Raw genomic sequence first — 17,385 nt, 5'->3', positions numbered from 1 at the left:
TTTTAGCTTTATTGATATGTACGATTGTACTTGTGTTTCTTGTTTGAAATCTATGCAAGACGGAAAAGTTTCCAATAACTATACTTTGTAAGGGTATAATCTAGCCGCAAATTAAATAATTACATTTTATCGAATCAAAATTTTGAATGTTGATTAATCTGTGCTGCAGAAGCTAAAAGCACGAAAAATCAAATTAGATAATTTTTTACCTACGATTAAAATACTGATCATCTGGGACATTACGTTTGATTCATTAACAAAAAGTGGTATGTTTTCGATTACTGTTACCTACAAAATGTGCATTAAGTTTGATAAAAACCCATAAAACCTCCCAAACAACATTCAAACAAAACATTCGCAGCACACCAATACAGAGAAAATATTTTTATAAATATTTACTAGGCCAAACGAACATCTAAAAATAATGTATAGAAAACACACAGCGGAAAGAACGAGAATCGCTTGTATTTACTCACACAACTAAAACGGTCTGTGATGCGAGCTAGCAAAATACGTAGAACGAGATCTACGGCGCAAAATACAACCGAACAGTAAGTGTTAAACAGTGGTTGATGAATGTTGTGTTGCAAAAAAAAAAACCATCAGTGATCAGACCATTAAAATTTATACTTAAGTGATTTCTACACATGATTCAAAACAATAACGACAACAATTCGATTTATTGTGAGAAAATCAACAAATTTATCAATTTTGTGAAGTGCAATTTTTGATTGACTCGTTTACAGAACCACAATTTCTCAAAGTGTTAGTAGTGCGGTTGTGTACAAAGCCATCCAATTTTTGTTTTCTATTGAAATATATACTTTATGTAATTTCTAGTTGACTTGAAGTCAATATTTATTTGATAGTTTTGTATCTGTGTGTTTTTTGTTACGTTATTTGATTTACAATGTGGATGAGATGATAAGCAGATAAAAGTAACGAATTCGAACGCGGATTAAAAACGAAGTGAAATAGACATATTACATACAATAGGAGACCTTATCAGAGCGTATACGGAAAAACGGTTTCATTAGTCAGTTGACGTGCAGTCAATAAGCACGCACATTCATATACTATACACAATTTTGGTTTAGTTTCTAGTTGTGAACATAAACACAAAATATTTTTTTTGTTCGGATTTTGGAAAGAGAAGTTGGAGAAGAATTACCGTTTAAAAATTTCCGATACAATTTGGGCTACAATTTTAAGCATTCCATCCGAGTGTTCGGTAATTAACATCACAGTTCGAAAATAAGTTCAAGTTTGCAATCAAATAGTCGACCTCTTTTGGGCAAATTATTTCCGTTCGTTTGGAAAAAGGAAAAAAAATGAATTTGTCATTTGCTGGTTGTGGATTCCTGGGAATCTATCATGTTGGGGTCGCCGTTTGTTTCAAGAAATATGCACCTCATCTATTGTTGGACAAAATTAGTGGAGCATCCGTTGGAGCGTTAGCTTCCACTTGTCTTTTGTGTGATATGCCTTTGGGTAAGTTTTCGTTCTAATTTGAAAATTGTCGTTAAAAAAAAATATTTTCGTTGAATGGCCAGACGAAATGAGTTAAGTTCGTAATGCAAAACGATATTCTAAATTCAAATTTATTTATAAAATCTACAAAAATATGAAAAGGTCTACGTGTTAATGTGTTGCAACAACAATGCTTGTTTGCATATAAACTGCATTTTTTGTGATAAGCTACATTAATATGCAGTAGAAGGTCAGCTCATTCCAAAAATTTATTTTTCCATTTTCTACCTGAATACAAAATTTAACATACCAGTTCAAGCCGACGTCGACATGATATAGATACCTCACGAGAATGAGTTCTTTTTTTAAACAAAATTTAGCAAAACAAGTTAGTTGAACTTGTGCATACAAGAATCTACGGAACAGAGGGTGTGTCTGGAAACATATTTTTCTTTAAATATTGACCCTCTTTTTGTCGTTTTCATTCAACTACTACATTGAAACGGTACGTAAACCGTGCATACTTTTTATGCCACATCCAGAGAAAACTTCATGGCTCTGTACCTTCCGCAATATATGAATCTAATCATTGAACGGCCGTCTGAATTATATTCATTAAATGAATCAAAGCTTGACTTGAACGAAATTGTAATTTGTGATAGGAATGGCATCCCAATATTATACGTTGGGCAGTTTCTTTAAAGCACATAGACTGTCTTAACAATCTATTGCATGATGTAAACGTGTATGAACATGATCATGAACAAGCATAAGCCGTTTTTCGTGATGGCTCATGTATGCATTCATTACAAGTATATTGTCATGGGACATGGGACATCCATAAATTTTCTATCTTTTATGGCATTGCTATGGCCTTTGTTGTTAAAGATATTTGAAAATTCATTTTTTTTATGGCCTGAACGAAGACAATTCGTGGTCGGTTGTAGAACTTATTGCACTTGTTAGCATTGGCTTTATTTGTTTAAAGATATTTGAAAATTCATTTTTTTTTATGGCCTGAACGAAGAGGGTTATAGAACTTATTGCACATTTCAACTAAAAAAAAAAAATGTTGGAAAAATCTACCGATTAAATATTTTTAGTATTCGAAGAGATTGTATTAGTAACTTCATCAAAACAATTTCATAAATCAGATTATTATCATTGTCATAATATTAAATTCGTACTGACTTTCAACATGTGGGTTAATAATGTTTTAATTAGGTCAGCGTATGACGTTAATGCAAAATGATATACTCAATAAAAGTGTACTACGAAAACGAGTTTATATGACACAATTGCAATCGATAGTCGCTCATCATCACCTAATGAAATTTATGTTTGAATTGATTTGAATTTCAATCGGAAGCTTTCTGCGTTCTAACAAATTAGTAGAAAGTAGGCCTGTAATGAGATTACTATACCTTCACGGTTTAAAACGGGTTATTGGACGAACCACGAAAATCTATTTCTCTTACCACTTCGGGCCACAACAATCCTTTCAATAAATCTTTTATTGTTACCTACCTAGAGCGATAATTTTGCATTCATGCCTCTGGTGCATAACTGTTTATCTCGATATATCTGTTCTCGGCAGATTTAATAGAGTATCCACATAATGTTTAAAATGTTTAATTTGAAAATATGGATTATGTACCAATGAATAGAAACTACCGCGGAGGACATAATGATCTTAAAAACGGATTCAAACGCACTCATTTTCATATTATTTTGACATAAATAGCGTACAAGATAAATCTCCAGATTTTGAAGAATAGCCCATACCTGGTATGTACGTTCATTGATGTACCACACGCCTTCGGTTCGGTATACATAACTTCCAAATCGTTAAAATAAATATTTTGGACAGAGGTGCATAATCTACTCAATAGGATAGGTTTCAAACCGTATTCATCCAGGCTATCGGTGATATCATTTTATGGAAAAATTGGATGCGCTAAATATTGGTTTTCGAATAATGTTTTTCAACTAAATGTTATTCAACAAATTTTATCTAAATTCTTTAAGTGATTGTTTTCCTGTTGCAAAAAAAAGAAGCAAAAACAAAATCAAGGTTAAAATGATAATAAAATTGCCAAATTACCAAATCATTATCATAAATGCGTGAGGTAAGTTCGCAGTTTATTATCATTTTATCGGAGTTTGATAGCAATTCCAAATCACCATACGCACCGTATCGTTCACGAAAACGTACTGATAAACGTACATACAAACCGATTATATATCATAAACACGTTCATTGAATTTTTTGTTATATTGTAGCTGAATCGGCATCAAACTGATTAAACGAACAAAAGAAAACTTGAATTTTATTTGCAAACTAAATCGTTGATAATGGCAAACATCTGCAACACATTTTATGTACTTCAAATCTTAAAAAGACTAAAAAAGGAAAGCTCGAATGGCATTGTTACATCGAGAAATAATCTGGTAATGTGATAAGGAAACTTTTTTTTTATTGCGTAAAATTGATACGTAAAAAAGCAGCGTGTGACATGGTGTGATAAATTTTGAATTTCTTTGTATAGAGAATCATGTGTTGTGAGATTGTGTGTACACAAGCTCAACAGTTTCGAACACAACGTAATGTTACGATTTAAATGAAAAATTCTTCGAATTCAATTACTAACTTCTAGATCATTCCATACGCTCGTTACAGTAAGATACCTGGAATATATGTGGATTTTTGAGACTCATTCAAACATCTTTTGGTAATACACATCGAATTACCGTAGCGACATTTTGGTACTTTGATTGTGTGCATTTGCGTAAGTCCACATTTACAAAGTGATTGTGTAATTTGTGCACTTTAATTACATTCGCAACTTTGAATGTGTAATTAATACAATCCATCAAGCAAAATGTTAATGGAGTGTCGTTAATACAAAAAAAAAGTTGTTATCAAAACAGCTTCGAACTTTGAGTCGAAATTTAGTGTGATGATTAGTGATGACTTTTAAGCACCTCCATTCATCAAAATGTTCGCGAAAAAGATAAACGTATCAATAAAAATATACTTAACTCGGAAAGAAATGAGAGTTATCAAGACTACAATGTCACTACCTACACTCTCATACGAAATGGAATTGATTGTGACCATTAACGGTATGACAAGTGTGAATGGTTTTACGGTTTTACCTAAATCCAACCAACACAAATCGCTATTTCTTATCATTTATAAGATTTTAATTCCAGCTGAGAGCAATAATAATTAATTGTTTGATTACGGACGGTATCATAACACCTATCGCATCACCTAAATTTTCCTCGATCACCTAAAAAACCTAATACTCGTCAACGAAATTAAACAATTGCACCAAAACACATTCGTCAAAAATCGATAGTTTTCTTTGTGTTTTTCAGTAATAAATTGTTATCATCGAGGTCATAGCTAGTTCATTCAGTATTTATAAATAAATTGTATCGCATGATTTCTTTATTTGTTGTCAATATTGATAGTCACACACATAAACACTTGTTTAAATATTGTTGTTGTTGTTGTTGCTCAATCTCAAAACTAACTTATAATTTATGATTTCGCGAAAAAATCCAAGTCAAGAAATGATTTGAGAAATAAATTCCATTTCACTGCTATTAATAGAATACAGTCGCTTCTCATCGTTACGAACAAATATGGAAAAGATAACATATCTTAAGACCGAACTATAAGTTGAATATGTGAACTTTGTTGTTTCGAGGCAAAGCTGAGGTCAATAAACACACGAAAACGTGACTTCTCATCATTATTTCGAGTAGTAAAGTACAGGATTTTACATGCGCAGAAAGAAATGCTTGAAGTATCAAAAGTACGGTCATTGATTCATGTGGCACGTAATAGTTATTTACGTATCTGTGGTGGACAGTAGATTTTAAGCAATTTTTCAATATAAGCGACCTGAACAGTTCAGTCCTGTGGTTTGATACGTAGAACGCTTGCTTCATACGCAAGAGGTCTGGGGTTCAAATCTCGTCAGGGCGCGTAAAACAAAAATTTTATTTCCAAATTTCAATTTCATTGTCAAGTAACTTGCATATAAAATGGGATGTTGTGGGAGTGAGCGAAGTGAGAAAACCTGGAGAGGAATGCCTGAAATTACAATCAGGGCATACATTCTTCTACCGAGGAAGTGACAGTCAGATGCTAAGATCAACCGTCCACCACAAATACGTTCGCAACTTTTCTAAATTACGAGAAAAACTCTGTAATTTTGTCCCGTTGCATGAAAAAACTCTATTCATGGACCTGAAATTCAGAACTATTTCGTTTTATTCAGTTACATTCATAACTTCGGTAAGAAGTGGTAATTTCGCTAACATTCATCAGGTGTGAGAGCCAGAGACCAGTTCTGTGATTACATAATGCGAAAGCTTTTTTTCGATACAAGTAACTAAATTTCGACAAATTACTAACACGACTCAAAGGTGATTTCGAAGTCTCCTTTTAGTTCATGAAGATCTCGTGTGGTCCTAACTTATGCTAAGTAGCTATTTTCATAACATGTGCCTAAATGGAAATTTTGCGTAATAGATAATGAAAATTGTCAAATTGCCTGTTTCGACACAAGTTAGGAACATGATTTTCTGTACTGTAGCCATTTTAGTAGCACCATGAATACGCACAAAAAAATGCTATTTTAGCACTAAAAGATGTTTTAAAAGTCGCCTCCGGCTCTCTAATGGTCATTGATTACCATTAATTGCATTTCAGCGCTAGCACATTGTACATTATTATACACCCAATGGAACAAATGTTCAACAATATACTTCAGTTCTTGTATGAAGTTTGGAGAACCGAGGCGAAGCCGAGGTCTATTTTCACACAAGAAGTCATTTCCGTCATATGACGCGTCATTTGTCATATTTGTATTTAACTAGAAAATTGAGGGTAAACTTCAGTAATAAATTTAAAAACGCGAAACATGGCCACTAAGCATAAGACATAAGTCCACTCTTACGACTTCTGTTCAAATCGCAACTTTTACATCTTGCACCGTATCGAGCTTGTACTGTACATACTACTCATACGAACATTGATATCGGTCTCGGCAATTACAAAATTATCAGAAATTGACACATCTTTCATCCCTTTCAGAAAGGGAAATCGTCTTGGTAAATCCAAAACAATTGATATAATAATATAAACCCGATTGTTATTTCAAATGCAAACAACTTTTCAATTTGTTAATCTGGTTGATATTAATTGGTGGACTTTAATCAGTGAGCCAATTTTTTATCATCTTTCATTTCATATTGAAATGAAAATGGCCAAATGACGTACATCTATAATGTTTTCATCGTGTAACTAAAAAGTAAATAACAAATTGACTCATTGTCATAATAAATTACAAAATGTTAAGTTTAAAGATTGACATGTGTGTTCGAATTGGTTTTTATCGTTATCGGGATTTAATTAATTTCATTTTCTTTGTTACTTGCCAGCTTTATAATCAGTTTATAATTACGAGATTCAAAATTGAACTTTGAATTTAGTTTAGTTTTTGTATTTTAACATAATGAACTATTCGAACCGGTGTGTCGTAGCAGTATGAATTGAGCTGAAGAAACATATTTATTTTCATTTCAAACAAGAGAAAAACAACCAACATTCCTTTAATGCACCGCACCAGTTACATTTCCTTTTTCTTCGCTCTCTCGTGTACATATAATCAATTTCGTGTGTACGATTTTTTTTAACAAATAACTCAAACATTCTTCAATTCATTGCTTATCTCCTTTTTTTTGTTTTCGTTCACAAATTCTTATTGACATAAACAGAAAGTTCAACAGATCAACACATTCTTCAAATATATTGTCGAATATTATCAGCATTGATTGTCGAAGTCACATATTTTATTTACATAATAATTGTAATGAACACAACTCGGGCAGTATTGTGTGTACATTCATTTTGATTGTTTCAAGGAATTTGACTGCGATACATTTTTACGACATAAAAAACTTGATTTTTTTTTAAATTTCACGGTGGTTGTATACCTTATTGAACAACCTGATACGAACGGATATCAGCTGTTATCGATAACGACTGCAGGCCTAAACGACTAGATATGAATAATGGGATATAGCAAAAAGTATGTTTAAAAAAAATGAAGTAATAGATTTTATGACCATCTCTTGAAAATACTTGTATCAAAAAAGAAGTAATAGATCTGATGGTGAAACGGCTGATATGGTTGACTGTCTATAAAAGGTTGGTACGAAAGTTTGCAGATGATACTTGAGAACGTTTCTGGGTCCCTAACTAACAACAGTCAGAGGCAGTGTAATTGCTGCATGAATTTGCTACAACTGTTTTTAAGCTGATCCACGCATACAATCAAAACTGTTTAAGTTTATACGGTTGAAGCTCCTACAAGCACGCGCGTGTTAGTCTTAAAACCGTGTAAAGACCTATGAACAGTTTTGATTGTTTGTCTGGATCAGCTGAAAAGCAGCTGAAGCAAATCCATGCTGAAATTTCATTGCCTCTAACAACTATACCATAAATATGAGTTCCAGTTATACCTTCTTATTCTTGAGAAGCATACGTCTGCAAGAGTTATATGAATGTTATAAATCTTCAAGAAGTAGAAGTTCTTGTTTCTCAAAGAATGCTTAAAAGTAATGAAATTTTGAGTACTATGAGTCCTCGAGCCACGAGCTCTTGAAAGTTATGAGTGAAGCAGTTATTCCATATTTATGGAATATTCTGGTTATGATAGTGAAAAACTAATTTCATAAACTTGTTTTGCATTGGGTTTATTTCTTTGCATTTCTGGTGAACGCAAACAAGAAGGACATCGATTTCTAAGCGATTTGAATTATTGCTGGTCAAAATTACAGAGACGTTTTAATTTTCAAATAGACATGCATGCTATACAGGACCTAGCACACCTGTCGTCCCATTTAGTTTTACAACGCTGTACTTTGTCTCTTCCTTTTTCGACTTACTTTAAATTTTTACGATATAGATTCGGAGGAAATGAAATTTCTGTCAGTTTTGCATCGATGTAAATGTGAATCTTCTTCATTTCAACCATTTGTTATTTCTCCTCTACTCAAACAACTAGCTGACTTACAAAATATGTTTCTATTGCACAAACCGGAATACGGTACACCCGAATGTATTTTCCATTTGTTACATTATTGTATGTCGTACATGAGCGATTTTAAAAGCTCCATCTCCACAACAACACTGATAACAATATATTTTAAACAAAAAAAAATCGTTTCAATTCAAGAATGACCCATATTTTCGTTAGAATTTTTTTAATGTGACAAACTAGGTTATATTGATAATGTTATTTTAAAATTTATCCGTTCAGATACTCTCTGCTTTGAATTTACATATATACGTATGTTGGAGCATTCATTCGTGTATAAATGTAGTAATGAGTTACAACGACAACAAAATTCGTGTTATGAATTTTGAATTTATTATACGGACTGACGTCATTCAGTGGAGATTAGAGGACATAGGAATAAAAAAATTGTTTAAAAGTTCAAGAGTAGATATTCGAAATGTGTTGCGTAAGAATGAATGAATTTCAGAAGAAGAGATCATTAAACTCTTTCGAATTTTGTTTATTCCGTTCGCCAATTATCATCCTGTATGGATATCAGTATTCCTTATATTTTCGCAGTCCATTACATCGTAACACAATTCTACATAACAACATTGATAGAGCAATCTAGCTGTTAACTTACGATAATATTATTTACCGATCACCCAAGGAAACTTATGTTGTAATCATTGAGATAGTGTCACACGGAAAGAGTGATAGCGAAAAATATATGCGAAAGCAATGTACGCATTTTCTTACGTAAATCGTCAACTTCAACCTTGATTTTGAATCCGAAAACATTTCTTTTTCAGATAATCAAAGTTTACATTTTACTACTTTATCGTCTTGATTATAAATTTCGCATGTTTTGCGGATTATATAAGTATCTACTTCTTATATAGCTTTGCTTAATGAGCGTACACACATGGTGCCACACATGAATGTTGGCATTATTATCACGAAAAATTGATTTACTGTTCAAAATACCTGCTGGCGTTTTTGTATCTTTGCTACAGTGCAAACAGTTCAACTGCCCGTAGAATAGATCGGTTTCATCATAAACTCAATACATAAGTAAATAAACAAAATCATACCGCAAATGTTTTCGGTTAAGTTAGACGACACGTGTAACGACAAATGTGCAGCAATATTAGTGAAAGATAATTTTTTCCTCTAGTCATTTTACGCATTACACACTCACACAGTGTGTGAGTCACACACATATTTAGTATAATATCCATAAAAACATGCGTAGTTGCCAACTATCTTGACTTCGTTCAAATTTTCAAAACGTTTATCTAACAAACAATATTTACTGAAACCATCACAACAGGTCGTATGTCGTATACCTACGTCCACGTCAACCGAAATAGAAATTTCTGGTTTATATGATTTGTCCCTAAATGTAGTACAAAGTTATAGCAACCTTCCGGCCCAGAGAAGAGCGATCGAGTGTAGATAATAAATTAGAGTTTTAGGCCTTTTTTCCAAAAAGGTGTGTCTGTGACGTAATGCTTATACCTCCAAGCTGTCCCAATCGTTGGGAGATACTTCGTTGTATCTAATATTTTGTGAGTTATTTCGAAATCGTTTTTGTTAATGAATCTTTTAAAGATTTTATGTTTAGTTCATGCAATATTTGAATGTATAGAACCTATTAATGTTTCAATCTTTATGTATGCACTTCAACATTTTACAGCGAAATTAATTGGATTTAAATTTACTTACCTTGATGCATTGCGAACTCAGTGTATAAAATAAATGACAAAATTCCAACCTAGTTCTTATGAATTCCATTTATTTTTCAGGTGAAATGACATCGGATTTCTTTCGAATTGTCAATGAAGCTCGATCACATTCCCTTGGACCATTCAGTCCATCATTTAACATTCAAACATGCCTATTGGAAGGATTGCAAAAGTTCCTCCCGGCCAACGCTCACGAATTGGTAAGCGGACGATTGCACATTTCGTTGACTCGGGTCTACGATGGAAAGAATGTGATTGTGTCCAAGTTCAACAGTCGCGAGGAAGTGCTACAAGCATTGCTGTGTGCCTGTTTTATTCCTGGATTTTCTGGATTACTGCCACCACGATTCCAGGGTGTACGTTACATGGATGGAGCATTTTCGGATAATTTGCCAGTGCTCGACGAGAACACCATAACTGTGAGCCCATTCTGTGGCGAAAGTGATATATGTCCAAGGGATGAGACTGCTCAACTATATCACGTTAATTGGGCTAACACAAGCATTGAACTATCCCGGCAAAATATACACCGTTTTGGACGCATATTATTCCCACCTAAGCCAGAGGTGTTGTCAAATATGTGCCAACAGGGTTTCGACGATGCGTTGAGTTTCCTACATAGAAATGATTTAATTAGCTGTACGAGATGTTTGGCTGTTCAATCAACATTCGACGTTCAGGAAAACGTCCAAGATAGTCTACGAGAAACTGGTCAGGAAGACTACGATCCCGAATGCAAGGAATGTATAAAGCATAGAAAGGTTCGTTTCGGTTTTTTTTCTTTGTTAAATGTTTGCGAATCGACTTTTCTAAACGAAATATTGTCCACCCTTAGGAAGCTTTGATTGATAATATGCCTGAGACTGTTCTGACCGTTTTCCAAACATACATTGAATCGGCTAATAAAGGACTTGCCAACTGGATTTTTAAACACCGTGGCGCGAAACTATTAAAGACTCTCTCTCTACCAGCAACTTTACCAGCTGACATTGTGTGTGCAACACTAACCAAGTGAGTGTGATTCGTTGATAATTAGTCAATTCATTGCTGGTGTGGGGTTTATACTTGCATGATATATTAGGCAATCGTTCTGTGACATGAATTCCTTCCCATAGTAACGTTGACCAATTTCCATAAATTTTTGGAAGAGTGCGATTGTTGATTCTGTTAAGAAAGTACGTTAAAGTCAGGTCCACTTAAAAAGATTATTTTGATTGCACCGCGCAATTAATAAATCTCCGATTACAATCTGTTTACAAAACCATGCGCCTTTCATGCAATTATCATTGAAAAACTTAGTCGTATGGCTGCACAATATTTTTTTTTTGTTATCAACAAGTTGAATGGTCAGCTTAAAAAACTGAGACAGCCAAAGTACGTTCTTCAAACAATACAATTTTCTTATCGTTCCCCAAAAAAATATTCCTAAAATTGCAATATTGTGTCTAGCGGTGCTGACGCGTTGTTTTGGTGATGCATCGTTCAATGTCGAAAGATAAGTGGCTGCTTTATTGATTAGCCATTCAATTTTGTATGGCATGAAATAGGATGCGGTTTCTATTTTTAGACCGCTTTCTGGTTTAGAAACAATCTTCACGTGAGTTAGTTGGAAATTGATTAGAGAATTGCCTGTTGACTTAGCCTCTGCTTTTTCCAGTCTGAAAGCAATCCCCATTCAGTCGAATTTTTATGCTTCATATCTATCGTACCAAGTTTCCCGTTCTTCCGTTTAAAACGCACACATAATTCCGTCGCATAGGCTTACCTCATTATGCTTTTAAAGTGAATGTTTTTAAGTTAATAAAAATAACAAAAAATAAATTTCCATTTTTTACTAACAACAGCATTTTTTCATGTTTGTTTTTCTCTCGTTTACAATTGAAATTATGATGACACCAAATCATAATATCTCAGGCTTTTACTAATTACTAACAATGTTGCCAGTTATGTTGGTGACTCAGTAGAGCGAAGAGAATTTCGGTTTATGGTACTCGCCAACATTGTTAAATCTTCGAAAAAATTGCGCAAATTTTGCACTCACGATACATTAGTTGCCGGTAATTTCAACAGGTATGCAAAACGTATATGTCTGTTTGTTCTGATATTGGTGGCGGAATCATTATCATGTTCGATTGGTGAATAAGTGATTATATAGAAAGGAAATTTATCGGAAGGTAACATTACACCGACCATTAGCGTATCGTTTAGGTAGTCTTTCCACTGAATTAGAACTTTCTAGTATCATGCAATTGTTCATTAGAAAGAAAAGAAGATGATATTTACAATAATCTTTCACGTTTTTATGACGACAGGCTCATCAGAACTTAAAGCAACCCCTCACCCTCAGAAGCCCATTATGCTGACACCCTACAATAAATCTTCGTTGACGTTACATGTTATTATTAGGATATAGGTCGGTAAATTGATAGAGCCAGATTGCATGATATAAAATCGCTAACAAGAAGACACTTTCAAGCGAGAATTAATTTATGTTCAACGGCCAGTTTACTTCACCCGTGGTCACCCAAACTAACTAACAACCAAACAACATGAAACCTTTGAGCATTCCCGAAAGATCACCTGAAGCAGGCCACTCTCTTCATATTTAATATAAAATCCGGATTTCTTAATGAGACGCTTTGCTTTAATAACTTATTCTCAGCAGTTAACTTTGCATTGAAAATATAGCTCGCACATTACTAACACTGTGTTGATTAACAGCGCTTCGAGCGGTGCTCGAAACAAGTCAGGTTTGACTGGAGCCTGAACTGAGAACATCTAATTTAAATTAAGTCAAGGTTCAGGCTCAGGCTGAATAAAGCTGACCCGACAATTTATCAGTTTAGATTGGGTAAATACAGATCAGGTTCAGCTTAACCCGACAGATTTGCTCTAAGAATTTTTTAAGGTATCATGAACTTGACCTGATCCTGCATTGTATTTAACGAACCTGGATTGGTAGATTTTTAGTTCAGGTTCAAGCATGTTAAACCTGACACCTCTAGTCAAGATTAGATTCTAAATCAAGTCGACCTGAATCATAAGTTTTGTCCCAATACAATTAAGTTTCTAGTGTTTTGCCAATGCATAACAGAACTGATTTTCATTCATAAATTGCAATTTTTCAGAATTTTAGCCGCTACACCATGCATCAAAGATCGCATACACACCTTAATCAAATACATTATGAGCCAGATAGACTTAATACTCAGCCACAAGAAGCGACAAAAGGTAAAGTCAACTTTTTACTGGAATACCAACTCGAATTCCGTTGTGTTTAACCAATTTATTTTATCCCTTATAGATGACCGCAAACATTTCATGCCAATTGTCACTAACCGAGTTCGGCAATGTGCCAAAATCCAAGCATTTATCCCATCGATCATCGAAGGTCGATGTATTATTTAACGAAAAGTAATTTGATTCAAAGACATTCGGCTTTTACGATGAGACTTATTTTACCTTTTCTATTGCAGCGAAATATCCACTACGATCGATAATGACAAATACCATACACCATACATTTCTGCGTTAGACAAGCATCATGACTTTGGTACGGTTGATTTCGATACCTTCGATCATATTCTAACTGTAACATCCGAACACGATGCTGTCTATGCGTATTATTACATGGACGAAAATAATAAAGTAAATCGGACGCAAAAACCGAATGCAAATGAACCTAGACTAACAAAACTATGTTTCCCCATTCACCAGGTCAAAGTAACCGAAATTTTCGATATGACGGACAGTGATAGTCCGGAAATGCAATCGTTACACGAACGAGAAATAAATCAGCAATTGCAGTTCGATGCTGAACTGGATCTAACTGAGCCAGGTAGAAATTGTCATGTGTGCCTAAAATTAGATTGGAAATCATCTGCATCTCCGTCGTGTGTCTGTGCCGAGCTACAGTCTGTGTCTTAACGTCTTAACGAGAGACTAAATTTTCGCCATTTTTTTGTTTTCAAATTTTAATTTTTTATTTTTAGTTTAGTTGACTTTTACTCGTGACTGAAGATAAAAGCAAAAAATTCAAAATTGGTTCTTCTATGACAATGAAGCATATTGATTGAGTTAATTGAATTTTATCGACAGACAGACGTGTTATTTACATACGTTTCTATCGTAAAAGTACTTAATTGATATATTTCGAAACACTTCCAGCCAGTCCTCTTGATTTTGAGAAACTACTTAAATTCCTTTGTTTAAATTAATAATGGATGGAAAAGACATTGCTAGTCAGATTGTGAGAGTAGTTCTATTGTGAGAAGCGAGGTACTGGGAACCGAAAAACAATTTGTGAAATGAAATACATTTTACTATCCAATAACGAAGCGTTTCTAATAACAAAATGATGTTGAAGCCTCATCACACAGCAAGGACTGTCGTAACCTTTTTGAAACGGCTAGTTGCTATCGACAACAACGACAAAAATAATCAAAGAAATCTGGTCAGTGTTCAGGAAAGGATTGGGAAGTACAAGATTTTGTAACAAATACTTTGCGACACGTCTTAACATCAGAAGTCACAGATTTAATGATTGTTATAGCGATACGCTTGCCATTTCTCAAAGGCTAAGACACTCCTGAACATCACATACAATATTTGCAATCTCTGGTGCTTAGTGAATATGTACAAAAAATATTGTATAAATTAGGACCACGAAGTGTTGGCCAATGCCAATTTTCAGGATTTTTTTTCAAGAATTTCGCGAAATTTCGAGATTTTTCAAGAACTTTAGGATTTTTAAGAACTTTCAACAATTTAAATTCCCGAAATTTTCAAGAATGTCGTAAATCTTTAAGAATTTTGAGAATTTACAAGAATCAATTTCTCGACCGAGTTGGTAATGATATGTGGAAATTGAATTAAAAATGTTGATAGAATATTTCCCTGAGTAGTACGAACCGAACGATGCCAATTTTCTTAAAAAGCTACAAAAGTCAGGTTGTCGTCATCGAAACATTTTGTCTTTATCTTGCATCACCATTATAAATCGTAAGCTGTTTCTTGTGTGGTAAAAATTTAATCTCGTAAATTTTCAATTATTTAGATTTTTTGTGGGGAGAACATCACAGACAAAACACCATGATCGATATAGAAGACGAAGACGAATTCTATAAATCGATCAGTGAAACGTTACTGGAAATCGAAGAAATGGGCGGTAGTAATAATTCAAGTGAAATTTTTACTTAAAATTATTTCGAGAAACGAAACGAACTTTTTTTTGAAATCGACTCAATATGAATAGTGAGAAACAACAATGGAAAATTTATTGTAAAAAAAAGGAAAGGAAGGAAATTTGAATATTATTTGCTGAATTCAGATTCAGCACAAAAATACGAAGATTGTGTGATCGATAATCATGTCAATATTTTTACAAATATAAATAAATTAGGAGAAATCGTTTTTAATTTATTTGATGATATTTCCTTTAAAATTTTATTTAACATTTCTATTAGCCTTAAAATTAAATCAAAATGAATAACGATACGAAATTATAGTTGGTAAGATAGTAAGCATAAGTAAATAAGGTAATTGATGCCAAAAACAAAAACTTGTGAATGCATAGGGGCCAGTGGTACATACCTACCTGTGAATAGTTTTTTGGGATAAAATGTCGAAGACCTCTTGAATATATGAGTGGATCACTCGGAGTCTCCGAGATTTCAGTATGAGCTACGTATAGCTCCTAAGTCAGAAAAAAAGTTTCCTTTTTACTCACAACGACGTAAATTGATTGTTTTGTTGCCTTTTGTTTCTCTGTATTTTTATTAAGTCTATGGTGGAAACAAAAAAAAAAAACAGATAGGAAACCTCAATCAACTCACATTTCGGAACTCTCCGATATTTTACTGAGAGGCTTAGATCGTTTAACAGGTAAATGTGTCATAGCCTATTAATAGGATCAAAATTTATAACCGATAAATAATTCATTGATGAAATGAGATATTTTTACACTCGACTGTGTGACAATTTAGTTAAATTTTAGTGAATAACAAAAAATATTTATCTGAAATTATAGTTGTAGTCTTAGCACCAAACACTAAAACCAATTGAAGTAATTTGTTTGTGATATACAACTTTTTTGATAAATAAAAAAAAATATTTTTTTTATTGAAACGAAATTTGTTTTAAAGTCAGAAAACGAATTTACCTTTCCACATCAATGAAAGGGTATATTGACAAGAAGATCTGATACTAAAAAGATAGATCATTACTCTCACATGGCAAGCACATTCATTTTTATCCCAGTCGCCACTGAGACATCTGGTGTTTTCGGAAAATTGGGATTGGAATTGATCAAGGAAATGGGAAGCAAGATCACGGTAACGAAAAGCGTACGTCGTCGTACCTCATTCAACACTGGCAAAAAAGTTTATAAATTATTGCCTGTGACCGATAATCTAGCTCCAGGTAATGTGATTTCTCAATTTGCATTACCTGCCACAGGCAATGTGGTTTTTGTATGAGAAATTGCATTAACTGGAGCTAGATCTGCCAACTTTTTTGTCAGTGAATGACAATGATGGATGTTGTCAGAATGTTTCTGATTGGTTATCAACATAACAATAATAGCGTATGGTTATTGTTCAGCCGGGAGGACACATTTTAAGTGACAGATTCGGCCAACATTTGCTGCTATAGCTAGTGAAGTTACTTTTACATGGTATTGTAATGACCTCACATCCTAACAACCCTTGGTTATCAACGATGTAATAGTTCTAGAGGTCGAGCTACAATATTAGAAAAAAAATCCGTGTTAAAAACTTCATTTTTCTGATGTTAGTACGAAATAGGTGATTTAGTGTTAGAATTATTAACCTGAAGAAAAGTTCAGGTTGTTTAAATTTGTCAAGAATATTTATATAGACCGAATTACGGCATTATACAAAATCTTTCTTCAAATCAAAGTTCGGAGCAGTTTTAAGTGTCTTTCAGTGGCCAGGGGATAACATAGCATTTTTGTAAAGTCTGTAGTATCATGGCATACTGTGCATGGATCTCAATGATTTGTTAGTCAACCTCTATTACCCTGCTAGGTGCTTTGGTGAAAAGCGTTCAAAAGTAAAGAGGTAAAG

General features: G+C 33.7%; 1 protein-coding gene across 3 annotated transcripts; it reads left to right on the top strand.

Moving 5' to 3' along the window:
* The first annotated feature begins 543 nt into the window (after positions 1-543).
* On the top strand, positions 544-15,854 carry LOC119066840 (1-acylglycerol-3-phosphate O-acyltransferase Pnpla3-like). Of its 3 annotated transcripts, none has more exons than XM_037169504.1 (9): positions 544-1,491; positions 10,361-11,061; positions 11,136-11,311; positions 12,245-12,370; positions 13,429-13,531; positions 13,605-13,714; positions 13,777-13,948; positions 14,018-14,138; positions 15,357-15,854. In XM_037169504.1, exons 1-9 carry the CDS (start codon positions 1,332-1,334, stop codon positions 15,497-15,499), a joined length of 1,812 nt encoding a protein of 603 aa, XP_037025399.1. In that variant the 5' UTR covers positions 544-1,331; the 3' UTR covers positions 15,500-15,854. The 3 variants fall into 3 exon arrangements, with proteins under 3 accessions (XP_037025399.1, XP_037025398.1, XP_037025400.1); XM_037169503.1 differs by having other exon boundaries at positions 12,215-12,370; XM_037169505.1 differs by lacking the exon at positions 12,245-12,370 and having other exon boundaries at positions 546-1,491.
* Positions 15,855-17,385: the final 1,531 nt, after the last annotated feature.

Source organism: Bradysia coprophila, chromosome IV, assembly GCF_014529535.1.
Source record: "Bradysia coprophila strain Holo2 chromosome IV, BU_Bcop_v1, whole genome shotgun sequence".
In the NCBI taxonomy this organism is placed as follows: domain Eukaryota; kingdom Metazoa; phylum Arthropoda; class Insecta; order Diptera; family Sciaridae; genus Bradysia; species Bradysia coprophila.
This window is presented reverse-complemented; position numbering and strand designations above follow the sequence as displayed.

Bases quoted from the DNA above. Each gene is read 5' to 3' on its own strand.
- LOC119066840 (XM_037169503.1), top strand. From the start codon at position 1,332: ATGAATTTGTCATTTGCTGGTTGTGGATTCCTGGGAATCTATCATGTT. The intron at 12,371-13,428 runs GTATGCAAAACG...GCAATTTTTCAG, and splicing joins GTTGCCGGTAATTTCAACAG to AATTTTAGCCGCTACACCAT. The intron at 13,715-13,776 runs GTAATTTGATTC...TTTCTATTGCAG, and splicing joins GATGTATTATTTAACGAAAA to CGAAATATCCACTACGATCG.